The sequence below is a fragment of the Paramisgurnus dabryanus genome, chromosome 2, assembly GCF_030506205.2.
Source record: "Paramisgurnus dabryanus chromosome 2, PD_genome_1.1, whole genome shotgun sequence".
Taxonomy (NCBI): domain Eukaryota; kingdom Metazoa; phylum Chordata; class Actinopteri; order Cypriniformes; family Cobitidae; genus Paramisgurnus; species Paramisgurnus dabryanus.
In genome coordinates, this window is record NC_133338.1 from 43,784,005 (window position 1) to 43,811,624 (window position 27,620).

General features: G+C 36.7%; 1 protein-coding gene across 1 annotated transcript in view; it reads right to left on the bottom strand.

Annotated features, from left to right (window-relative positions):
• Positions 1-10,783: 10,783 nt before the first annotated feature.
• Positions 10,784-27,620, bottom strand: part of stim2b (stromal interaction molecule 2b) — a 46,797-nt gene continuing 29,960 nt past the window's right edge. The window contains exons 3-12 of the mRNA XM_065289041.2: positions 25,388-25,499; positions 22,614-22,725; positions 21,759-21,874; positions 18,008-18,185; positions 17,000-17,177; positions 16,124-16,285; positions 13,176-13,276; positions 12,808-13,046; positions 12,518-12,698; positions 10,784-12,416 (exon numbers count right to left, since the gene is read on the bottom strand). Of these exons, the coding sequence (XP_065145113.1) occupies positions 11,885-12,416; positions 12,518-12,698; positions 12,808-13,046; positions 13,176-13,276; positions 16,124-16,285; positions 17,000-17,177; positions 18,008-18,185; positions 21,759-21,874; positions 22,614-22,725; positions 25,388-25,499 (1,911 nt within the window). The 3' untranslated portion in view covers positions 10,784-11,884. The remainder of the gene's footprint in view (positions 12,417-12,517; positions 12,699-12,807; positions 13,047-13,175; positions 13,277-16,123; positions 16,286-16,999; positions 17,178-18,007; positions 18,186-21,758; positions 21,875-22,613; positions 22,726-25,387; positions 25,500-27,620) is intronic.

Consider the following 27,620-nt stretch of genomic DNA (forward strand, 5'->3'; position numbering starts at 1 on the left):
GTAAGATAATGAAATTATCTCCGCTTTTAGCTAAAAAATTTGAAAGGTGATAAGAGAACAAAGGAAGGTAGGATGAAACGTTTTTTCATATGATATTTTATGTTTATCTAAAGAAGATAATTTTTCTGCAAGGCATTAAACTAAAATTGGGTGGCAACTTAAAAAAAAAAAAAAACGCTGACAGGGAAAGAGTTCAGCATGCTTCCAAGCATATTTGATCATCACTTCAACAGTTGCACAATATAAATGTTAATGTATGAATTAGATGAATGTTGATTTATAAAATAAACACCATAGTCTTAAATCATATTTTCATTGTGTCTTTGCTGCGTCTGTTTCAGTCACACTTGATTCTGAGGAACTACTTTGTTTGGGGGAAGAGTAATATTTGTACTGATATAATTACAACTTATTTGTGTTGTATTTTATAAAATCCAGCTAATGTTATGCATATGAAGTAACCGTTTTATAAAAGCAATAACCCCCGCGAAGCAGTGGGGTTACAGTGCATTTATACAGCTAAGGGTTTTTTTTCCGCTTTGTGTCATGCCTAAAAACGTCCCTTAGCTGTTATAAAATGCACTGGTAACCCACTGCTTCTTGGGGCTTATTGCTTTAATATACTTCGACAGCACCCATTTGCACACCGCCCGCATGACGTAATTTTTATCATCAGTAGGGTCCAAACCCCAACCGCATGCAGCCCAAATTTTGATGCCACACAGATGGTACGTGTATAACAGCGCATGCATAAGAAAAAGCTGTGCGGGCACGTGTGACTAACCTATTTATACAAAAAGGAGACTACTTATAAATACTACAATATATACCTAAGCCAAACATCATACCTATAGCTATTTTTCTGTGCATTTTCAAAACTTTTCTAATTGGTGTCATGTCCAGATATTTCAAAGAGCAGCTTAGTCTGTTTCTGGGAACAATTTATATTCACAACCATTCAGACATACATTACTGTATGTCTGTTTCTGTATTGTTTAGAAACTTTACTTTGTAAATTCTCCTACTCATTCTGTCAGCCTTCACACCTTTACTCATTCATTCCCAGCATGTTACGCACACTTTCTCCTTTTTTCACATCATCACGCTTTCCTGTAGTGCATGGGAATATTTATGTAAGTGATATGTCACAGCGAGTCTCTGCATATTTGGATGTTGCACATTTGGTATCACAATCTGAGGGTGTTTTTGTTACATTCTTAGCACAGGTTTACATCGTCTGCAAGGAACCGACAGGAAATTGCCTCTCTCCTCAGATAGCAAGGCAGGATTCTAGCGACACGCCAAGATCGTTCCCTTTCTCTGTCGAAATTAATTCTTCTCTTGCAATTCACTCTGTCCCGTTTAAGGGTCAAAATTTGCCTCTCCACACATCCCATACACTGACTGGAGCGCGTCCGTCCTCCTCATCCTTCTACTTCGATCAAATGAATTTAATAAATTCTATACAAGTCCAACAGCCGGGCTTGATCTCTCAAACAAAGAGAGCTTCTATTTGATTTGCGCAAACTCCACGGATGAGAGCCGGGATGAATAATACATGCCTCTTTTCTTCATCGTATTCCTCCTTATTAAATATCACCCATCCCTATATTCCCCCAGCAGGACCTGCTTCAACTGTCGCCCCATTGCCAAAAGCCTGGGAGGAGAAGCCTCATCTCTTTTTCTTTCTCTTTTTCTCCCTTTGCCATGCACTATATGCTGTCTCAGTGTTTTCTCTTTTTTAAATCTCTCATTCTCTCTGTAGAGAAAGAGACACAGTATTTTATAAAGTAAGCTTTAATAAAGTCAGTATAGGTAGGCTCTTTTTGTGGCAAAATAGATGAGTGCTCTGCACGTGTGTCCGGAGAACGCCTGCTTCCCTCCAGAGGCCTAAGCTGCAATAGCTCAGTGAAAGAGCGAAAATAAGCTTGTTCACTTTGCTCAACTAGCTAGAAGGTGTAGGTGAAAAACTGCTCTCTTCAAACCTTTGCCCTGTTCAAACAATGCTACCATAATGAAAAACATAGATTCATTATGACGACTCAAAACCAGGTGACCTTGATATGATCCAGCTCTACCTGACACACAATCTTCTTACCGTGGTGTCTCACTGCTCTCATTGCAGGTGTGCACAGCTACGGGTAATAATGATGCGCTTATGATAATTGCATATACTGTATAATGAACTCTGTTATTATACAAAATGTGTTTTGCATTTTACTACTGAGACAAAGTGAAATCGCAAAGTTGTTCATTCTAGATCACGTGTGTCATGTGGCAGACTGCTTTATTTTAGTGAAGAAATTGACACATATGCAGAAAATGTGTTAAACTTGTGATTTAGCTGGGAGTGGTATCAACTCTATTTAAACATTTCAGTGGTACATCACTGCCATCTAGTGTAGCTCCTGTTATTGCTTACCACAGCGTTGTTTTGTGTGTGTGAGTAGAGGAGAACGATGCAGATTTTTTTAACAGAAATAAGGGTGGGAAAAGACAGGAGAATATATGAAAGAGCGAGGTTGCGTTGTGTTTTAACATTTCTCCTTCTTGCTCTCTTTTTTTTTCGGCTCTCTGAACAGCACATTCATCATAAAAATCTTCTTGGCGTATCTCGGTGTGGAATTGATGAACCATCAACACAATTCTTCTCACTTTCTCTTTATATTGATAAAGCAATCATGCATGTTTCTCTTCCAGTCACCAGTGCCCACTTAGAAGATAAATGGAGTGTCACACAAACACATTTTTGCTTTTTTCTACTGCGCAAATGTATACTTCAGCCCGCCTAAAGACAGAGAGAGAGCAAGTATGTATGTATGCTTCAATACATGTATGTATTTATACATTTACAGTAAGTGCAAATTACTAAATGGAAATAAAGCATTATAAATGTATTTGTAAGTTTTGTATTATTTATTTATAAAACAAATAACAGTAATCAATAATAATAATAATGGGTTAAAGCAGCATGGCAAAAAAGCCCAACAAATTGGTTATTTCATAACCCAACTAATTGGGTAAAACTGGGTTAAAGGGGACATTTCACATGACTTTAAGATGTCAAATAAATGTTTGGTGTCCCCAGAGTACGTACGTGAAGTTTTAGCTCAAAATACCATATAGATAATTTATTATAACATGTTAAAATTGCCACTTGAGGGCACAAATGTGCCGTTTTGGGGTGTGTCCTTTAACATGCAAATGAACTGATATCTGCACTAAATGGCAGTGCTGTGGTTGGATAGTACAGATCAAGGGGAGTTATTATCCCCGTCTGACATCACAAAGGGAGCCAAATTTCAATGACTTATTTTTCCACATGCTTGCAGAGAATGGTTTACCAAAACTATGTTACTGAGATGATTTTTCACATTTTCTAGGTTGATAGAAGCACCAGAGACACATTTATAGCACTTAAACATGGAAAAAGTCAGATTTTCATGATACAGTATGTCTCCTTTAAAATAACCCAACAAAGGGTCGGTATAGTAAGCCACATTGGATTATTAAACACAACTGTTTTAAGTGTGTAGGACAAATATTACTCTTAACGCAGCAATTTTTCAAAACAGCTTTAACTGTCTTATGTTGCTTTGACTATTTTTGTAAAGTAAATTTAAATGCCTAACCATTTTAACTCTTACAAACAGAGATAACTGGATTTAAACATTTGCCTGGAATCCATCAAAAAGCCTTAAAGTATCAGGTGCCTTCAATACACACAATTTCCTGCAACATTTTTTAGTTAATAATAACACTTTAAAGAACTTTAGATTGAAAACTTCTGTGCCATTGCCGTGAAGAACCGCTTTAAGCACATTTATTTTGACGAGTTTATAATGATATGCACTGTACTATCATGTCTTAAAAAGCTGTTTTACATGTTTAAAGGGGATAGCAAATTCAAACTAAATTCAAATATTTACTATTTGTATTGTGTGATTTGAGGGACATTAAGCAATAACCTTCATCTCTCAAAAGTGTTTGACTGTAGCAGATATGGAGAGAGAGCAAAAGTGAGAGAGGCAGTGGGCTGGCAATTACAGTAAGGCTGTGAAAGTTTCCTGGTACAGTATAGGTCACAAATCATTTTCAATGAGACAGGGAGGGGGAACATAGAACTAAAACTGCAATAAATGTAGAATAGAATAGATATAATACAAGTTGCTCTACAAATGTACCTATATCACTTGCATACACAGGTAAGAATCAGCTGACCATGCAGATTTTTAGTTCACTTTAAATTTACATTTTTACAGTGTGTATACATTTGATTTCGATAGCCGAATACAAGCTAAGTTCCTAAAAATTGTGTGCTCTCTATGGCCAGTCCATCCCTGCGTGTTGCTAAATAATAGGCAAAGAAGTATCCGCACAGGATAAAATAAACTTACATCACAACACTGAAGAGCAGAAACTCATGCACCTACAGCACAGCAAGGCTTCCCAATTTTACAGTCCATCTGGATTGTTGCCAGAGATTTGTACTAAATGTTGACTAATGATTACATTCGACACATAAGTTAACTTATTTGACACTACATCCCTTATAAGAATTATTCCTGTTTATTTTACACAGGAACAACAGGAACCTAAAATCAAATATAATATTTAAGTTGCCATAAAAATACTTTGAAATACTTTATTTTTACCACAGTACACTGTAGTAAACTTCCAAGATACTATAGTGTGTTTGACCTTTCCATAGAAAATATAAACTACTACTGTTTATCAATTCACTGTACTTCAAAACGCTGTACTATAATAGTACACTATACTACATTACAGTTTATCATAGCAAATACTGAAGTATATGCTACTAGTATATGTTACATTATTTCTTAAAAAGTTGTTTTTCAGCAAATGCATAACTGTTTGTTCTATTTTCAGGGTTCCCACATCTTAACTTCAAATTCAAGGACTTTCCAGGTGCAATACTCTCAAATTCAAGTTTCGAGACATTTCAAGTGAGAGCAAAGTTACATTGTGTTACCTTTTAAGACACACTGTGACAGTTCCCTTTCGAGGGAACTCACGCTGCGTCACTGCGGTGACACTGTGAGGACACTTCCAGGGGTGAGTGCGTCTGAATGTGTGTATCAAATTCAACCAATGGTGAGGCTTAACGACAAAGATAGTGACGCGGAACCAGGAAGTATATCACTAGCTGAAATATTTCCAAAGACGGCGTTACAGGGACACAGGAAGTATGGCAAGGGAGACGCAGCGTCTCGTTCCCTTCTCAGGGAACAACAGTTACATACGTAACCCGAGACCCGTTTCATGTCTCAAACACAACCATGCAAAAAAGCATTTTGGTATGAATCAATATTCGCATGCAGAAGATATAAGCATTTAAAGCGAACAGTTTAGCATGTGTGCTTAAAAGGCTAGAAATTTTATGATATTATCCTACACTACACAGGGAATAATATGGATTTTTCCCAAAAAAACTTCTTGCATAAAATAGATTCAAGCACCTTCAATGACCTGTATCTATGTATGTATATTTTCAAAAACTTCCCAGGGCCTTGAATTATTTCCCCCAGATTCACAAACTTTCAAGGATTTCAAGGACCTGTGGGAACCCTGAAATTTTTTGTAAACAATATGTATTTATTCGTGTGTTGTATTTATACATTTATACATGTAAAAATGTCTTTTACATTAAAAGTATATTATAAAAGTTTGGCCAACATGAAAAGATTACTCACCCTCATCCTGTCACTTTAAATCAGTATAATATGTGTTACAATAACATCAGAGTCGACTGTTGTCAAGCTCCAAAAGTAGCACAACATAAATCATGCATCCAGTGCCTTGTTATCTAATGACAATTCAAGTGTAATGGGAACCAGAATGTCTTTTTGTTTACATTAAGTATAAATATATTTCAGTTATCTGCTACGTTGAGCATATGGCAAGCGTTAAACTGTCATAAAAGTCCACGAGGACTGCAGATGCAGCTCCATTTAAAGGTCACATTCTTCCTGATCCCATTTTTCAAACTTTAGTTAGTGTGTAATGTTGCTGTTAGTGCATAAATAATCCCTGTAAAATCATAAAGCTCAAAGTTCACTGGCATACGATATATTTTCTTTAACACAATTCCCCTTTCAAAGCCTACAGCGAACGGCCGGTTTGGACTACAGCCCTTTACTTCCCGATTAAATGACGTCAGTAAAACAGTTTTTGACTAAACTCCGCCCACAGGAATAAGTCATTCGCCAGCTAAGCTCAACCGACTCTGGCTAAGCTAAGCTGCTGCCAAATCACAACACACTAAACAAACTACACAATCAGAACTCATTATGTATTTCTGAAGGAGGGACTTCATAGAACAAGGAAGACATCAGCCCGCTTTTAGGACAGTGAGAGAGATAAGTAAATTGTGTGAAAAACAATGCACTTTTTTACATGTAAACACATTTAAAGCTTCAAAAACACAGGAAGAACGGGACCTTTAATATCCTGATGATTTCTGGCATTAAAAAGTTTGATAATTTTGACAATGTATTGTTGGCTATTGCTATAAATATACCTGTGCTACTTATGACTGGTTTTGTGGTCCACCGGGTCACATCGACACACATAATATGTATTATATGTAATATGTAAAGTATAATATGTAGGAACATTTTAGGAACATCCAGTATTCCACACCCCTTCCAATATCTTTGCAAACCCTTGAAGCCCTTACATTTTGTAAACTCACTATACTTTGGTTTTTGAAAGCATTTAAATTGACTCAAAGTTCCTAATAAATCACAGACACATTTGAAGGGATTGCACAGATGAGACTTCTGCCTCCTTTATTATTAATTTATTCTACAGTATACAAATATTCACACAAATAAACAATCATCTCAACATTCATATTTCCATGTCAGTCACTGTATAAATACACATTTATACATATACACACAAAAATATGTGTATATAAGCCTACATATATCATTTGAACAATTAAGCTCATAAGTTTACATAACCCTTTCTGAATCTGCAAAATGTTGGTATTAAATGTTATGGATCATATTAAACTATTGATTGTTTTTTGTACTGCCCTGACTAAGCATCCACAACATAGTATAATAACCGAATTTACAAACATAACGCACTTCAAAAGTTTAAATACCCTTGATTTTTAATACTGTGTAATTTATTTAATGTTATTGATTATTGTTTATTAGTCTCTTGTTTGTCCTGAGCCAATAAACTGCCCACTGATCTTCTGAAAAATCCTTCAGGTCCATCACATTCTGTGCTTTTCAATGATCTTCTGCATATTTCACCTCTTTCCAGCAATAAATGTGTGATTAAGACCTTTATATTTTCACAATCAAGACATTGAAGCAACTCATATACAACTGCTTCAAAAGATACAAACATTCAGTGATGCTCAAGGCAACACAAAACATTAATTGCCATGGGTGTGTAAACTTTTGAACAAGGGTGATCGATGTCAATTTTTATTTTGTTTCTTTTTCATTGAGTGTTGCCCGTCAGAAGACAAAATAATAACTTACACGTATCATGTAAACTTCTGAAAAGAATGATCGGTGTGTAAACTGCTATTATTTTGTCTGCTGTGAAATATGTATTACTTCTGAAAGGCATGACTACATGGAAAATAAGATCTCAGAATCAATGAGATCACTGAAAAAGGTACACAAGTTGTCACTGTGGCGATACCTTTTTAAAAAAGTACACTTCTTATACAATTTATATTTTTATATTTATTGGTACCTCAAAAGTACATATTAGGACCTTTTTAAAAGGTACCATCCCAGTGACAACTTTTGTACCTTTTTCTGGCTCTAATGTATCATGCTGTTTTCTTGAAATGTTTGAATCTTTTGCAACAGTTGTGTATGAGTATCTTTATTGTGAAATTATGAATCTCGACCTCATACAGTCACTGTTGAAAAGGGGTGATATATGCAGAAGATGCTAAAAAAGCAAAGAATGTGCAGGACCTTGATGATTTTTCTAAAAATCAGTGTACAGTTAAATGGCTAAGATCAAACAAGACCCATACACAACAACCATAAAACATGAAAACAGTTGTTAATTGTACATGTAACTTTATACCATATTAATAATAAAAAGTATGTAAACTTTTAAACTGGACTATGTTTGCAAATGTAGTAATTATTGTGTGTTATGGACTATTTAAACATCTGTTATGTGAAATAGCCTGTTCTTGTCAGTACCAAATTAAAAATAAACTGCAGTTTGTATGATCTCTTAAAGATGACATAGAATGATTGAACGGGGTATTTATCCTTGTTCTGTGATGTGACATGTAGACAAAACATTTTTTGTTTGGGTATGTAATGCCTTAGAAGCTTCCTAAAAACCTCTCTCAGATAGCTCTATTAGGGTGGGGGATTTTAAACAAGTGGTTCTGCACCTATTTGGCTCCCCCTACTGGCTTAACTTGCAATCTCATTACTGATTGGCTGACTTTGCTGCCACTCAAAAATGTAGCCAATTATTTTAAAGTGGAGGAGCAGTTAGATGCCTGTGATGTCATAAGCATCAGTTTTTCAGATTGGGCCGTTTTCTGGCTGACATTTCTAAAAGAGGAATTTCTATGAGACTGAGATGTTTAGCATGTCTAGCACTTTTTGTATGTTTGTGAATGCGGGTAGACTACCATTATTCAACAAAGACAAGGTAAAAATGGTTTTTCATTCTCTGTCCCCTTTAAATTTGTCCTTAAACACGAACATTTTCAAGCTGTATGTAAACGTATGAGTTCAACTGTATACCCTTCATCTGTGTCAACACATACAATGCTGAGTTCTGAGACAAACAAATTTAGGCACCACTGTCTCCATCTCCTCTCTGGCACTGGTCTTGCACCATTTTATTTTGCCAAAATATAATCAGTTTAGTTATGAGTAAAAGAGGATGATCACAGTGATGGTAACGCCCTTGAAACAGGGCACGCAGTCCAGAAAAGAGGGATTTTGGGTAAATGTCAAAAATCTGCATTTCATATATATTTCTCCTCAGAAAAAGCTACCCATTAGAAATCACATTTCTACAATTTAATAACTTCTATTAAACATAATCATGATGAAAACAACTAAAATAAAAATATATTCAGGAGAATAAATGTAGTGAGAAGCGTAAATGCATCATATGATACCTTGTTGCTTTTCGACGCATCTTTACAAATATTCTCCTTTATCTATCTAACATAACTTACTCTTATTGCCGCCAAAAGCGACTCTTTCCTGATAAGGAAAGCAGTAGTGCAACAACCTTTAGCAGGGTAATTCAGTAGCACTTTCCACACAGCAGTTAGTCATGACGCCTTATATATTCAACACTTCTAGTTTTACACAGCTGTCCTTTATGCAGCTTCTGTTTGGTTTATTAAGTGCCAACACAAATTTTATAATGGATATTTTAAAATCATCAATTAAAAGTATAGCAATAATTGAAGTATTTATTTAACACATGTAAGTGTAAGTGGAAATTAATTGTTTGTACTGACATAATAAGCATTAATTTCTGTTCGTTATTTCACTATGTAGGCGTTTGACGTGCTGCTTTATGTTAAGTGTTACCTTTTTTCTCATAAAGGAAATTTGTCAAGTACAGGAGCTCTGTGGCTGTAAACAGAAAGGGACAGATCTAAAACCCATAATTCACCGTGGGCCCTTTTAAGGAAGAGATTTTGGATGCTTTTCACACTTTAGGGCAACCTTAATGTGTATCACTGATTAACTAAATTTTAAAACTAAAAGTTAAACATTGCACTTGCAATGACGCAGTTATATCTAAAAAAAAAACAAGCTGCCGTTCAAACTAATGTGACATCATATTGTATAGTTTAGATAGGAAATAGTAAAAGGAATAGTTCAGTCGACATTGAAGATTCTGTCATTATGTACTCGCCCTCATGTTATTCCTTGTATGCTCTTGTCAAATATAAATAGGTTTTGCTGCATAACAACAACAGTTCAATGTAGCCAGGATCTAGCATAGGTATTGCAGGATACGCTTTATAGGGGTGCTTTAAACCTTTAAGGGATTAGTCCATTTTCTTAAAAAAAATCTAGATAATTTACATCATGTCATCCAAAATGTTCATGTCTTTCTTTGTTCAGTCGCGAAGAAATTATGTTTTTTGAGGAAAAATTACAGGATTTTTCTCATTTTAATGGACTTTAATGGACCCCAACACTTAACACTTAACTCAACACTTAACAGTTTTTTTCAACAGAGTTTCAAAGGACTCTAAATGATCCCAAACGAAGCATAAGGGTCTTATCTAGTGAAACGATTGTCATTTTTGACAATAAAAATAAAAATATGCACTTTTAAACCACAACTTCTCTTCTTCCTCCGGCTGTGTGACGAGCCAGCGCGACCTCACGTAATTGCGTAGTGACGTAGGGAGGTCACGTGTTACATATATGAAACGCACATTTGCGGACCATTTTAAACAATAAACTGACACAAAGACATTAATTTGTATCATTGGACATACTACAATGTCGGAACGGTCCTCTTTCTCCACACTTGTAATCACTGTGGCATAGTTTCGCATACATCATCCGTGACCACCTGACGTGATGACGTTTTGAATGAGGTTGCGCTGGCGCATCACAGGATTGGATATAGATGAGAAGTTGTGGTTTAAAAGTGCATTTTTTAATTTTCGAGTCAAAAATGACAATCGCAGATAAGACCCTAATGTCTCGTTTGAAAAACTGTTAAGTGTTGCGTTAAGTGTTAAGTGTTGGGGTCCATTAAAGTCCATTAAAATGAGAAAAATCCTGGAATGTTTTCCTCAAAAATCATAATTTCCTCTTGACTGAACAAAGAAATACATCAACATTTTGGATGACATGGTGGTGAGTAAATTATCTGGATTTTTAAGAAAATGGACTTATCCTTTAAAATTTTATCTAAGCAAATGGAGTTAATTTTCTACTTAAATATGACCACAGTAAATGTTATGTTTAATGTAGTAAAGGCCCTCATTGGGTCTGGTCTGACTTCAAAATATTGATAAAATGAATATAAAAGTGAAATAATTTTTGTTCTTTAATTTTGTTAACTACTGGCAAAGAGTCTTAGACAAGCACGTGTAAAAGTAAAATATTTGCAATCTTTGCAATAAAATATCTTCCATTAAAATGAACAGCATACTTGTGTAAGAATGACAGTGTTGCTGAACTATACTTTTGCAAATTGCAAATTCTGAAGATTTGTAAAATGTTGAGCTATTTGTGACCCTGGACCACAAAACCAGTCATAAGGGTCAAGATTTTGAAATATGAACGCTGAATAAATAAGCTTTCCATTGATGTATGACTTGTTAAGATATGGCAATATTTGGCCGAGATACAACTATTTTGAAAATCTGGAATCTGAGGGTTTATAAAAATCAAATGTGTCCAAATAAAGTTCACTCACAAAAATAAAGTTTTGATATATTTACAACATAAATATATAGATAATTATGACAAATACAATGTATTGTTGGCTATTGCTGCAAATAAACTGACTTATGACTGGTTTTGTGGTCTAGGGTCAAATTGTTATATTTTCCTATTTCTTGATCCCTTCCTGATGACATCATAAAGGTGCACTCAATAGAAAACAGAGACTTCACCCAAATAAACAGAGTGAAGAGACCATGTTCTACAAAGTTCTGGTTATTAAGGGTTTATGTATGAAAAATCCCTAAAAGGCTTCCAACGCAAGATTGTATCTAGATGGAGCTACATTCTTTTAATATAAAATAAAGGTGAAAGGAACTGAAAAATGTTTTGGCTTCTGGTTGACGGCATCCCCCTTATTTGTTTAATTTTAAGGCTTCTTTTCCTCTCTATTCTTTCCTCTTCACTACTGTTCCTCACAGCTTTTTGCTTTTCCTGAACAAGCTCTTGATCTTAGAGCGTTTTTTCTCTCCGTTATCGCAAGAGTCCTGCGAGGATTGGAGTTGCTTGGGCTCCTTGATAGCTTTGCCTTCTATGTCGAGTGAGCTAATCGAGGGGTAAAGTCCCTCTGAAGGCGTCCCACCGGCGGGCAGCTGCCCCATGCTGTATGATTTTTCCAGAATGCCATTATAGGCCATAGCTTTGGTGCCAGGATGAAAGGTTAAACTTTGGGATTCTGGGAAAACAGAAGAGCGGGTGAGGTCAGGGGAGCCCTTGTGAACTGAAGATGAGTCAAGTGGAGATGAAGGAGAGGATGAGGATGATGGTAAGGTCTCCATGGCGCAGACCTGTGCCTCTTGCGCCAAGAGGAGAAGTTCTTCACGTGAAATTTTTCGTGGTGGGGTATCCGTGCCTGCAGCACAGGTGCTTTGAATGCAGGTAGTGGAGAACTTCCTGCTCAAAGAGGAACCGAATGAGTCCGAATCTGAGTATGTGTCCTGGATGTCCCTGTATAAGAGTGACACAAACATCAATGGAATTTAAAACACATAGTGACAAAACTAGTAAAAGCATGATAAAAAACATGCAAATAGTGGTAGATGTCGCACCCCTTTCTTTCTGCGGTGAAAAAGATATGCTCATCGTCTCCCTCAGATCTGTAGGTCAGCGGGGCCGATGCCATGGATAACAGATCAGGGTCAGCTGTGAGGGACGAGGGCTGAGACATAAGACTTCTGCGAGAACGACACACACTGCTGTTCCGGGTCAGAGGAGGTCGCATCATCGGAGCTGTGAGGAAAGATGAATGATAAATAGCTTTATTACAGTATGTCTACCTGTAATGTTTAATAATTATATTCACATTTCTTAAAATTTGACTGTGAACAGAAGAACTTACAGGTGAACTGTGAAATGATGGGGGGCGTGTCTTCATCAAGGTCATCTACCCCTCCAGCGATCGGGTAGGGCGGCACAGACACCCGCGGCATGACCACCCAGCTGTGGTCGGCGTAGAGCGAGGCAGTGAGGTTGGGCAGTCCAGAGTTATTAACCACCGGAAAGCCGCACAACTTCTCAATTTGCTGCCAGCGGTGCAGACGTTCCCGCAAGCATGCCGTGACCTCTGACAGTGCTTTTCTATAAAAAAAAAATATATTTTGACCTCCCTTCATGTAATGCAGGTAACCTTTAGCTTTGTGTTTTATTAAGGCTGTGCGTGTGGTCGGGTGGGTGGTTTGTGAGTGGGTATTTACTGTCTCTACTTACTTAGCCTCAAGTATTTTGTGGTCTACTTCATCGAGCGATGAGCTGTGTGCAACATGGAGTGTACCAAACACGCTGTTTCTTTTCTTCTTGATCTTTTCCGCCTGAAAACCAAAGGACATACAAACACGCATCAGTAATGAAACCTCGATTTGAACATTTTCTGAAGAATGAAAAGCTTATTTCACAATGCAAGGCTGTTGTGGGTAGTTGCCAGGCCTATGCAGTTGCCAAAGTGTTGCTAGGTCAAAACTCATTTGCTGCAGTCACAAAAATTGATGTACTGTAGATGTTGTTACTTTATGTTTTCAATGTCAATATCTTTTCTCCAAATTTTAACTGCAAAAGCTAGATGCTATCTCTCAAGGCTGAAGGTGCGCTCTTCGCTGCCATGCAAAGCATGCATCTTACCAGCTTGCTTATATAAGTATTATATGAATCCCACTTTAAAAACACCCTCTTTGTCTGCTACCATATTTAAAGGCACACTTCACCCATTTGCATTAAGCTTTGTATAGTTAGAACCCCAGTCATGTTTTTGAATGGTCATGCATCATTTTCTCAGTTTGCACTGAGACAGGAGAAAAACAGATTTCAGTTTTTCACTTCCTTCTTTCAATGATGTAAAAATCATCATTTTGCATCATTGAAAGAAGGAAGTCCAATATCTTTGTTGAGGGAGTGAGACTAAAAACACCCCTTTACTCTGTCAAATAGGCACCAAATTCTAAATTTATGTTACATTTCACCTACAAATATAGCACACTTTCAATAAAGATTAATGTTTCTATGGGTGAAATTCTCCTTTAATTCAGACATTAAAACACGCACCGCAATCAATAATGACCAAACAATATTCAGCAATCCACTAGATTAAAAAATTCGAAACATCCAAAACTAAATAATAAATATAATGTAAATAACAAATAATTATGGGAGTTGTTTTGTTAGTAAAAAATCCAAACGAATGGGTAAAGGGCACGTAAACTTATCCATTTTAAAATATAGATTCACAACAGTCTGGCAAAACGCACAGAAATGGACAGCTGTAATTGAGGCTTTTGGCGATTATGTAATTGTTTTACTCGTAATTGTAATCCCGATTAGTTTTTTGAATGATTGTGCATCCATATTTACTGTAGAGTTATTTTTTATACTATAGTTATCTTTATCATCCATAGTATAAACACCGCTTAAGAGTCTGTATGCTGCTTTCTATACATGAGTTATAAAAGTATTTGTATTAGTCGACACACCAAAGTGCTAAAAATATGAAAAAAAAAACATTTATTTATTTATTTTTTTAATTTAAATGCCGTTTTTTAATTGATACATTTTTATTTTTTGGAAATTTGGTGTGCTGACTTATACTATGTATGATGACAAAATTTTCAAAAACCCCAAAGCTCAAAACTATCACATGACTTTCCCGTTTACAAAGATACATGGATTGTAAAAATCCGTTGAGGATTAAGAAAGTTATGATATTTTTAATATTAGAGATCAGAGGAAAAAGTTATAAATGGATGTCAATGGAAGGTGTGTGCCTCGAAAATGCTGCTTATTCACATGTTTTTGCTTGTAACTTTCTCATTTTATCAGATATTTGCATGACATTTTAACAGAAGGTAGAATTTTGTTAGTCCTTTTAAATGAAATCATGAACACTTACTGTTTTAGTTGGAACGGGCCATTTAGTTTGTGATATTCAGACACAAATTAATGTTTTCAAAAACCTTCTCCTCCATAGGTTTTGATGAAATTTCGTTTATATTTTGTCACACCTACCTTTTATTAGTGCCCAGAGTTTAGTGGAAGCACACAGACCGTGCCAAAAATTAACAAAAAATTTCAAACAGTTGTAAAATAAAATGGGATCTATGCATTTGTGAAGAGCACATTTTCATCTTTTGCACTGCAGCGACTGTTAATTGCTTTTGCATAACTGCTTCATGGCTCGTTCCAGATGCAAATAACAAAAGGCAAACAAACTATGTAGTTAAAAAGTCATTTAACCACATCATTAGAAATCTAAATTAAAGGGGAAAAGTTTCAGCTTAATTTTGTTAGCTATCGTGAAAGATGTTTGTTTGGGGGATTTAAACAGTCATTTGTAAAACTTAACTTACAGACATGTGACAGAATGTACAACGTACTAAATTCATCTAATTATGAGATTAGGAGCTTCAAAGTTTATTAAAGAGACACTCCACTTTTTTTGAAAATATGCTTTGGAATCCATTCAGCTGATCTCCGGGTCTGGCGCTAACACTTTTAGCATAGCTTAGCATAATCCATTGAATCTGATTAGACCATAAGCATTGCGCCTAAAAATGGCCAAAGATTTTTGATATTTTTTCCTATTAAAAACTTGACTCTTCTGTAGTTACATCGTGTACTAAGACCGACAGAAAATTAAAAGTTGCGATTTTCTAGGCTGATATGGCTAGGAACTATACTCTCATTCTGGCGTAATAATCAAGGAATTTGCTGCTGTAACATGACTGCAGCAGGCGCAATGATATTACGCACCGCCCCTCCTGCAGCCATGTTACAGCGGCAAAGTCCTTGTTTATGCTAAAAGTGGTAGCGCCAGACCCAGAGATCAGCTGAATGGATTCCAAAAAAGTAAGAATCAAATGTTTAACTCTAAGGGAGCTGGAAAATGAGCATATTTTTAAAAAAAGAGTGTCCCTTTAAGGTTATTTTTCACTGAATGTACTTTACATTATGTAAAATTATTTTATGGAGAAAACAGTAAATCACCAAAAAATGACTAGCTGGATTTTGACAGGCAGGGTCACATTTTAAAAACTCGAGCAACCGAATACTACTTGGCCTGCAATTTCCAATGTAAAAAATCTCCTTAGTCCTTATTTATTGCCCTCTCCCTGAAGTAGTAAAAGATGCATTTCCTGTCCTAACATGAAGTGACAACATAAATCGCTCACCTCATCCTTTGCCACTGCAAGCTGCAGTTCAGCATTTTGTTTTTTGATGTTGTAGTATTGCACTTCCACCTCATGTGTGAGCTGTAGCCACATCTGCAGGGCTTCAGGCACAGACCACTCAGAATGCATCTCTTTCTCTGCTCTCTTCAGTGCCATTCGCACCTGAAAATAAACATGCACACACAAATCACTTTAACACTGTACAGATGACAAACTGTGGTAACAACTTGAGAAGCAATGGTTCCATCTAGTGGTCTATTTACAGAATAAGAAAAGAGTCATTATTTATAGTCATAATAAACTTGATATAGTCATAAATTTTACATGCATATTTGCATAACAGCACTAATAAAGTTACAATCCTATAATTTGTTCAATAGCACTATGAAATTAACAATCCAATTACAATCTCACAGATGACTATTGGAACTGCTAATATATACTTTTTTTTTTCATAAAATGAACACGTTTTTCAGACAGCGTTATGAATACAATGGTCCAGTTGCAAACCTACGGTTTATTGTTAATTGCATATCATATCATAAATATCAAAAGCCTCTTTTTTACAAGTCTATACTGTCTATACTGTTATGTATTTACTGTAAAGACGCTTTGCAACAATGCAAAACTGTGAAAAGCGCTATAGAAATAAATTTGCATTGAAATTTAAATTGAAATATGATTACATAAGTAGGGTACAAAATGATCGGTCTATTATTGCGGTTATATTAAGAAAACCCCCAAACAAACTGTGTGGCTTTTTGTTTTACATGTCAATCAGAAAACCACCTTCCTGTCTCATTCAAAATATACTGCAATAGGCCTGAGAGTCAAAAGTCTGGCATGTGAGACCAACTGACATAAATTGGCTCCTACCTGCACAAGTTCCTCCTCTGCATATTTAAGTCTGCTGAGCTCACACTCCGCACCCTCTCGCAGCTCTTTCAGCCTGCTGGCTTCTTTCTTAGCCCCGTTGATCTCATCACGCATCTTCTGCTCCAGGTTCTGCTTCTCCACCGCTACCGTCCGGTTCTCCTCCTGGGCCTTTTCCAACCTGATTAAATCACATTGGCATTTTCAACCCATTTAAAGGCGCACTGTGTAGATTTTAGCAGCATATAGTGATGAAGTTGCGAATTGCAACCAAGAGTTCAGTTCGCCACCAACCCCTCACTTTCAAAGCACATAGAGAAGCTACGGTAGCGTCACAGGATAAACATGTAGTTGTCTTAGACAACATAGTGACAAATCACACTCTGTAAAGCAGTTTGTCCTTTTAGGGCTACTGTAGAAACATGGCGGCGCAAAATGGCGGCTTCTATGTAAGGGGACCTATGGTGTGTGTGTAGATAGAAATACACATAATGGGTCATTATGTAAGGTCTTTGTACACCACTGAAAACATAGTTATGTATATAATATTGCATTTCTGTCAATAGATCCTCCTAAAATGTTCACATTGCACCTTTAAAGCAACACTATGTAGTTTCCATGTAAAAATGACTTACAGCTCCCCCATGTGGTTGAAAAGCGCAACAGTGCCTGGTATCAGACACTCTTCTGCAGGCAGGGGGAGGGGCGGGGCTGTGTTTCCTACCCTCCACTGCCACTTTCAGAGTGTGCTTGTAGCAGCTAGGAGGTTGCTCAGGTTGCAGCAACAGTACAATTTGTCCAGTTACAAGTTGTTCTATCACTGAAATAATTTTAGAGACATTATTTAAAGGTAAATAAAACTACATAGTGTTGCTTTAAAGGGACATTTACAAATATTCAGGATATTGGCATCACCTCTGAAAATAAGATTGTTATACAGAGGCAATAATGCAGAGTACTGTAATGTAATATAACTTGCAAACAGACATGCAAAGTCTTTTTCTCTCTCACCGGCTCTGTAGCTCTATGAGACTCTGTTCAGCATTCTGAAGACTATCCAGGTCTTTCATCATTTGAGAGATGTGAATTTTAGATGACTTGTTCTGAATGTATGCAAACCAGCAGCCCCCAACTCCAATGATGATTGAGATCATCAATATAAAGTCCTTAAGCCAGTTATGGTAAGGACCTAAAGAGAGGAAAGAGACACCCAAATCATCAGTTTCACAGGATAATTTTATTTATTTTTTGCTCAGATGCTTTTTCATAGCTCTGAGGATCTCATTCAAGTTAGTCTCATATGTGTCTCTGTAAACTGTGTATGAGAAATAAAAACAGAAAGAAATGTGATAATACTGTAAAAATATGAAGCTGTAAAATTAATATAGATTGTATAGGTAAAATATTAGCATTTTAGTCAATTTAATGAGAAATGATTGAGTTTATAGTAAAATATTCAATAATATTGACTTTTGATTGGGAACTAAATATGATCTTGTTTTTTTTACTTTTAATTTGTTACAATGTTGAGATTTCTTATGGAATTCAACACTGTACAATTATAAGATCAAGTCTAAAAGCATATGAAGAGTTTCGTTGCAAAACAAGATAACTCAGTTTTTAAATTTTTCAGAAATCTCGTTTTTTGGTTGTACATTCCAATTAATATCAATTCAGCTGCAGTGTGTTTGTTTTGATTTAAACCTTCATAACTTAAAAAATAGAGCTGAGTAGCACCATAAAACAAAATTATAACATGATAACATAATAATAAACATGTTAAAAACTGAGTTATCTCTTTTTGCAACGAAACTCTTCATATTTCAACTAATAAAAGTTTATTCATTATAATCAATTTCAACCTTTTGTTATAAATTACAGCAACCCATCCCTAGTCTGAAAATACTGGAGACTGAAAATAGTAAAGTAGCAATTATATTTAAAAAATATTGTAAACTCAAAGGGCCCTATCTTGCACCCAGCGCAATTGACTTTGTCAGTGACGCATGTATCATTCGTATTTTGCAACGGCGCACAGCGGGTTTTTCCCTCCACAGACGCACGTCGACAAACTAGGGAATGAACTTGCGCTCCCTGGGCGGTTCAGCGCAAAAAAACAGGCGTGTTCCGGCGCAAAACATCCCTGATGCTATTTTGCAGTTTCAAAAAACAATTGCGCCACTGACCAGAAAAAAAAGTTTAAAGTCAGTGGCGCGTTGCGCGTTGTTCATTATGCTTTTTTAAGGGCGCATGCTTGACCCTAATGTATAGCGTGCACAACGCGCATACACTTTGCATATCTAATCTACACAGATGCAACAGTTTTTTTTGCAAATCATAAATTGTTACACTAAAAAATATTAATACACGAGATAAGGGGAATCATAGTGGTGAGCATTGTGGTGATAGTTTTTATTTATTGTGTGGCTGCGTTAAAAAATTCTCATGCAGTAAGTCTTTTCATTCAAAGTATTTTCATAAGTTTGTTGGGTGGCTGTATTACGTTATTTTATGTAAATAATAATTTAAATGTTTTCATAAGAAACCTTAATGTATATGAACTTGATTTGTTTTAGTCTACTTTGGGGTTGGACCTTGCGTTTCTTGGGTCCGATTTCAAAGCCCACAAAAACCCTTTCAGCGGTGAGGGTGGACGTAGCGATGTCCTCTGCTGGCGTCAGGTCCTGAGGCAGATCCACCTCCCATTACACGGCGTGCCCGATTTATGCTGGCAAGCTTGGGATTCCCTCGTACAAGGACGTCGGTCTCCTCGGCTGTGAACCGCTCCTTGCGTGCACCTGGTAAATCCGTCATAATAATAGCAACCCGCCATGGAACTTGCGCCCTTGCGTTTAAAGGGAATGTTGGGTAGCGTTCTGATTGGTTTATTTGACGTTACGCCCAAACCACACCTATGAATAATGAACCTACTTCAGACCAACCCCTTATTGATTTGCGCCCGGCGCAAGAGTTATTTCTCATGCCGGGAAAATAGCAACAGCGCCCAAGATCCGCCCACAAACTCACTTGCACGTTGCGCTTCGCACTTGCGTTTCAGATCGTTAAAATAGGGCCCAAAATGTTCAAGCGGCAAACTAGACGCGGTAGACGCGATTTTGACTCCTCAAACGCGGCTGGTGTGAATCCGTAATGGGGCATACACACCAAATGCGAGTTCAACGATTTGAACAAACGGTGCGTTTGCTGGGAAAACACGCGCTACTCGCCTCAAATGCGTCTTCAACTTGATCTTTTCAGCTTGAGCAAAGACGCGTTTGATCGCCCCATGCGAGGACGCGTCTGATCGCGTATGTAATCGAATCGCGCAAATCGTTGATCTCGCGCCTTGTGTGAACCCACAGTTACGCAATGCCCCACGTTTGGTGTGTACGTAGCATAACAGAACGTGTGAAATTTCTGAAACACAGGAGACTAAAGCAAAAGTTTTAATTTGTTTTCCATACACATTATAGGACAGGGTTTCTCAAACTGGGTTTGCACGGGAACTGCAGGGGGTTTGAGAGTTGATTAAACATAAATTACAAATCATAAAATGTAAATAAAACATTTACTAACAAAAATATATATTTTATTTGTTCAATCTGCATGTCATGTGACCATTACACAGCACTACAATATAACAGAAAACTAAGAACAAAATGGACAAAAATGTTTTATGAACTACAGGCAAATCTTCGGCATCTTAGGGGCTGTTTACACTTGTGTGTGTATCACAAGTGGACAAGAGAGACACATCACATTTACACCTGGTATTTAAATCCGTCTCTTTTGTCCACATTCGACCGCTTCTGTCCTGAATACTGTGAGGGGGTGGTCTGTGAGACGGTGGGCGAGTCTCTCTGCTGTCATTTAAACGCGAGCGGGAGTAATTATGAGTTTATATGGACGCAAACTAATATTATGTTGGAGTCCACTGCTTGTTTAGCAAGTATACATGCTGCGCAGTGTTTTGTACCTTTATTGGTTAAAGCTTTCTCTGAATTTTCAGCGCAATTGATGAAATAGGATCGCGCAACTTTCACACGCTTTCAAAACGAAACTACTGAGAATAGCCGCTTTAGTTTTATCAATGAAAGGCTAAAAATAGCGCTGTTCACAGTGTGTTCACGCCAGAAGTCAGAAAAGATGTAAAACTTGTGTTTAGTACCTTAAATTAGATAAATGGGCGGAGAGAAGGCGGTCGCGTGTGGCTGTTCGAACACATTCAACCACATGTGAGTTTACACTACAAAAGCAATCCGATCGAAAGGGGTTTCGACTACCTCTGAATGTGGTTGAAAGTGGTCGAAAGTGGACGAGCTCAAAACTTTTTGAACATGCCAAGTGTAAACAGCCTCTTAGAGAATATAAGAATGCATGTATTCTTCTGGCATTGACTGAGCCCAATAACAGGCAAAAATAAAAGTAATTATTTGATACTGAAATACACTTTAAAACAGACACTTTAAAGCTGTTACACATACAAATTAAATTAAATTAAAATTATTGAAATATTTACTTAAAATTTCAGGGGGTAATTCAAGTTAATAATTTATGTCAAGGGGGTTTGGCTGACAAAAAAAAACCCTAGTATAGGAGGAATAACTGAGATATTTAGGAGATTTCATCAAATTTTTAAGTTAATTTTTTATATTAAACAAGCATGGATTACAAATGAATGAATAAATAAAGGATTCGTTTAGTGGTATTTTAAACATAAAATATGATGATGTGTACAAACAGATAATGTGATGGCACTTACGTAGTGGAGGTCCAAACAGCACAGCGTCCAATGCTTTTAAATTTAATTTCTGTTTATGTCGTTGGTCTAATATCTTTAGCTGCATTGACATAAACGATGGTTCATTGGCCGCTATTCTGTAACCAAAAGCATAAACACAGCAGGTCAGAAGGAATGTGAGTCACGGTCATAAAAGTTTCTAGTGACATTTGCTTAAAAGGATAGTTGGAGATTTCTCAAACAAAGATTACTTGGAAATGTCCGGGTCAAGTGCAGATAAACAGGAGACGGTCCTATAACACATCTCTCACGGATAAAATGTCTAAGAGAGTCTCATATATCAAATCCCTAACAAAGTTAAACAGTTTACTCTTTAATTGTGTACTAAACCTGTATGGGTGGGGACAGCATGCGTGTGTGAATGGCAAGTTCAAGCTCAGAGGACTAATTTTAAGCACTAAATGACTGAAAAATCACATGTGCTGCCACACACATACTGCGCATAGCTGCAGGTGAAAGGTGATCTGGTGCTGTGACATCATTTCATGAGTCATGAAGAACCGGCAGTGAGGGGAAACTCAACACTTTCTAAACCCCCCCACTCGTCTCCACACATGCACTGACACTTTACCACCACTAGGTGGAAGCACTGTTGAATAAATGCTTTCTGCATGTATTTTCCTTTATGAATTTAGTTCATATATGTTTGCTTAATGTATGAGTTAAAGATGCCAGATGAATATTGCACTGTGATGTCATTTCTAACCAGTAAAAGTTATGGTGGGCTGCCCTATTTCTCTATCCAACTACAGTCTCAACTAGTCTCATATTACTGTTAGGTTTTGTTTCACACAAGAAGTGTGGGTGTGAGTTTACCGAGGTAGCGTGTTGCCGTTTACTTTAAAGTCTCTGAAGTTTTTTTCATATTGAGGAAGCTCCACTGACTCCTTCAGCCACTGGACTGCGTCCTCCATTGTCCAGTTATGCACTGAGAGAGAGAGAGAGAGAGAGAGAGAGAGAGAGAGAGAGAGAGAGAGAGAGAGAGAGAGAGAGAGAGAGAGAGAGAGAAAAACACTGAAAATGTGCAAAAATGCTTTGTTTCAACTGAAGCACACAAGATTATTTTAAAACATTCAAAATATTTCAAATACACTGAAATATTTTCAAATCATGCATGACAGCTTGAGTACATAACATTAAGCTCAAATTCTGAAAACCATAGTCATTTGTTATGTTGATGATGTAATGCATCAAGGCAATGCAAACATTCATATAAAAATGTTAAACACACACTGTTTCTGCTTATTCCATGTTACCTACAGAGTAGTACAGCCTTCATATATATTTATTTATTTACGCATTTGGCAGACACTTTTATCCAAAGGAAATAACAGTGCATTAAAAGCTATACATTTTTATCAGTCGGGGTGCGTGGGGTAAAAACTATTGCGGGGTTAGTTGTAACACGGACTGTTTACATTGTTGCACAAGGTTAAACATTTTGGTTTTCCGGTATTTTGTTCATGCTGCCAAAGGACGATCTCCCGCAAATTATTGGAAATGTATAATGTTTTTCCAGAGAGTTATTGATGAATGAATGTTTTGGTGGCATGTAAGTACATTTTTCATCATGTTTTTTTTTTCGTTTTCTAAGTTGGGTGTGTAAATCCAATGCTATGTCATCTTACTCAGGGTCTTGTTGACTAAAACATAGCATCATTTTGAAATATGTCTGCAGCTCTTAGCAACTTTTTTGGTGGGCTTTAAAATATTTTATTATGATATGAAAACCACTAACGTTAGCGTAATTCTTGCCATTGTTTTAAATAGGCTACACAACTGCTGGCTGCCAACAAAATAAATGTCCCCGTCTTATCAAAAATCGTGTGTCAAATTTATTTTTGTTCAAATCTTTAATATTGATTGAATAAGGTCATGTCAAAGATTGAAGTCATAATGAAATGAATGGCTAAAATCAGACTTTGATGCTCATTATCTCAGAATTTTATTTTGAAACTGTAGTATGGTTATTACAGACTGGGTCACATATAAAAAAAATTTTTTTATAATTGTGCTGCTTTTTCTCACATATTTAGACATTTGTATCCAACTGAACTATTGTTAGAAAAGGGCTGGATGAATGAATACAGTTAGAATACCCATCTAATATAGACAGATAAATAAACAATATCCACTTCAAGTATATAGACAAAATAGTATTGAAATATTTGCCTGCAAACTTAATTTTTAGCAAGTGTTACAACTAACCCCCTGCCTGTTACAATGAACCCCACCTATGGGGTAAGTTGTAACGTTTGCACTTCTGTCACGTTTGGTGTAATTGTCCAAGAATGGTAAGTAATAGAAACAAACTTCAAATGTTCATTTGTAGCAGAGATGTGTGTGTTGCTTGTGTAAAAATATAATTAATCAAACTCAAATATTTTTGAGCCAAAACCGAAAAGCGTTAGGTTGTGCCCCACTCTCCCCTACTTGTGTTCCCTGGGTTGGAACCCATGACCTTTTGCGCGGCAAACGCAATGCTCTACAACTGAGCTATACAGGAATTCTTTTGGATATATCAAATAGTCTTTAGTTTTATCAGATCAGTAAAAGACAGATCAGCTGTACCGATTCTTTCCAAATAAGCCTGAGCTCCTGGAGGCGTACCGTGGGTGAAAAAGTTTAAATCCTCACAAACAAAAACACACTTCTTTGGTAATGTTGATTTTGTGTCAGCTCCTGGTCGGTGTGCGTGGCCTATTCCTGGGTAGAGTGCCCAAATAAGGACTTCCACTATAAATTTTGCACAGAAATTGCTCATAAAAGAAATGAAGTATGAATCTTTTTATGTTAGAAAAAAACTTTCTGTAACTTTCGGCAAAGTGCATTCGGCACAGAAATACTCCGTCATGCATCCAACTGCTTTTTTGACACTTTTCCCATGTTTAGCATGAGGAATCCAACTATTTAACAGTGTTGATAAGTCAGAATAAATGAAATAGCTTTAAATAGATGTTTTCGCAAGTAGTCTCAGACTTTTGGACCCCACTGTATAATTGTGCAATCTCAAACAAAACACACAACCAAACATATATATGGCATGCAGAGATGTTGAAAAGATGGCTACACAAGGTGGAGATGAAACTAAAATTATTTAGTTACAGACTATAAAAATGAAAACACACGGAACTCAGTATCTATTTACTCAGTTATCATATTTCTTATTCAAACTGAACAACGGAGCACACACACATCCTGTAAAATCTACGCAATAGGGATCCCGTCTCAGATTACCCACCAGGGACTGATGCTGTGAGATGCCATCACTCCATATTAGATGCACACAATGGTCAACAAAGAGTGTTTGTACAGATTTGTACACGTAATCAGGCTACAGTGAAAGTACTATTCACACATCTTATGATTTAACCCACTGTTTAGTTGTTAAATCCACAATTCAATATTTGAAGCTTGTGTCCCTTAAACAATAGTATAATGGTGGAAGCGTTCGGGAATTATACCTGAATTGTGACCTTCGGGCTGCTAACGCAATGCTCTACAATGTGATCTGCCAGCGCAGATCTTTAACCACCACACTAGACATAGCATATCCTTCACCAGATGTTAGTTAGTTGGTTAGTCGTTACCTTCTGACATTTTCCAGGTCCTCCACAGCTCTTCCACCGTGATGTGCTGGTCCTCTCGATGAAGATTGCTGTGTTTATTGGTCTGTTGCTGCTTCATGTCCTCTCTAATAAACTGAAGGAACAACAATACGTTAAAGGCCGTACCACATTAAATTAGTTTACACCTTACAGTACATTATTATCCCCAAGAGCTGATTAGGTTACATTTGACGTCAGGAAATACACAGTATCATCACTCTCAAATAGTCTCAGAAATCCCCTTGAAATACAATGCAGATATTTTATAAAAAAGACAAAAAGCAGAAGAGGAACCTCTTAACACTATCGGATCTGTTGTATTACACAAGGATTTCATTGCAAATGAGAAGAAAACACAAACTAATGTCGACGAACCTACAACATTGCCATTTCTGCGATGCAACATTTCAAAAGCTAAGCAGCGAAGTCCACAACAAAAGCAGAGTTTTACTACACAATAAAGCTTTAGAAATATATCAGATCAGGAATTTGTTCGTAGGTGTTCCTATTTGTAAGCTGTACTTGCATTTTTATGTTTTTAGGATGCTATTGAAAGCTTTTTAAAGCTTGATAATAAATGTATGGAACAGAGTGACCAGTACATCCGAATTTCATTAATTGTATTTTATAAAAGAAAGGAAATGATGTAGGTTTGAAAATACAATATATCACGTAACACAAAAGAACCAATGAGATTCAAAGTTATCGATGTGCCATCATATTGAATGTAGTTCTTGATGTACACAAATAGATGACGTTTTAAATCTAACTGATCTCTAAATAAGTTTATTAATATGCGGCTCTTTGGAATGCTTGATTCTGATTGGCAAGTCGCGACGTTTGCAGGATTGTTATTCCCAGATAACAACTGCTCAAAACTAATAACACATAGTAACCCACATGGTTTTAGGATGGAAACCTCTTGTGTGTTTGTTGTATTGCATATTTTGAATAACTTGAATTCATTGTGTTTTCTGCAACCCGCAAAAGTGTAATACACAAACAAAGGTGCTACAAAATGTTCTTCATAGTGATACCATAGAAGAACCATTTTTGGTCCCCAAAGAAGCATTCAGTCAAAGGTACTTTAAAAACATTTCTGATAATCTGAGGAACCTTTATCCACTACAAATAACCTTTTGGATGGTAAAGGTTCATTTTGAAACAATATAGACAAAATGTTTTATTTTATGTTATCATTTAGCACCTTTATTTTAAAGAATGCACTGTCACTCCATCTAAGACATTTAAATCCATTATGCACATATATTTTCCTCAAAAACAATCACAGAAAATGAGGATAAGGTCCACAGATTACATCCGGGCCTGGTCATAGCCGACTAAAAGTCGTGTAGGCTTACTTAGCAACTTACAGACACACACACTCAGGAATCTGCTGTGCCCTGAAAGAAGACACCAACTTTCAGTAGCTTTAAGGAGGAGAAATTCTCAGGCCTCCTCTCTATACACTTCATAAGCCTGTGGAGCACCTGCCATGACCAGAAACAATCCAAAACACACGTCACGGCCCCACTAACAACATACATTATACTCAAAATATACAAGCCTCTAAACAAACACACAAACTGTTCAATTCTTACATGTTGTTTTAAGGAATTTGAGTTACTGCGCCACCATATTTGCAACGCCTTCAGGTATTGCTGAAGCAAGACTTGTCAGATACTGCGCAAGTATAAGGGACCTATTTTAACGATCTTAGTGCATTGTCTAAAGCGCACGGCCACTGTCTAAACAGGCATGTCCGAATCCACTTTTGCTAATTTAATAAGAAAAATGGTGCCTAGCGCACAGTCTAACAGGATTGTTCCTATTTTCGTAATGAGTTATAGGTGCGTTTTGTTCGTAACCTGCAATAAACCAATGAGAGTCTCAGCTTTCCTCCCCTTTAAAAGCCAGTTGTGTTCGCACCATGCCGATTCCCTATTTAGATGGCGGAATTTGTAAACTGAAAAACTAAGCAGAGGAAAATCACCAGTTTAAGATTGGTGTTAAAAAAATGTGTTGTTTAAATTTGCATTGAAATTGTTTTTTTTTCTTCATTAAAACCTTTAAAGTTGTTTTCTTTCAGTCATGGAAGTAAGATTGGCAGTCTTTAAATTGCTGTAAATGGAAGGATAGCCTACATGATCAGTGTAAACTCAAAAAAATAATATATGCAAGAAAAGGTTTGTACTGTAGAAACACTTTAGCTGTA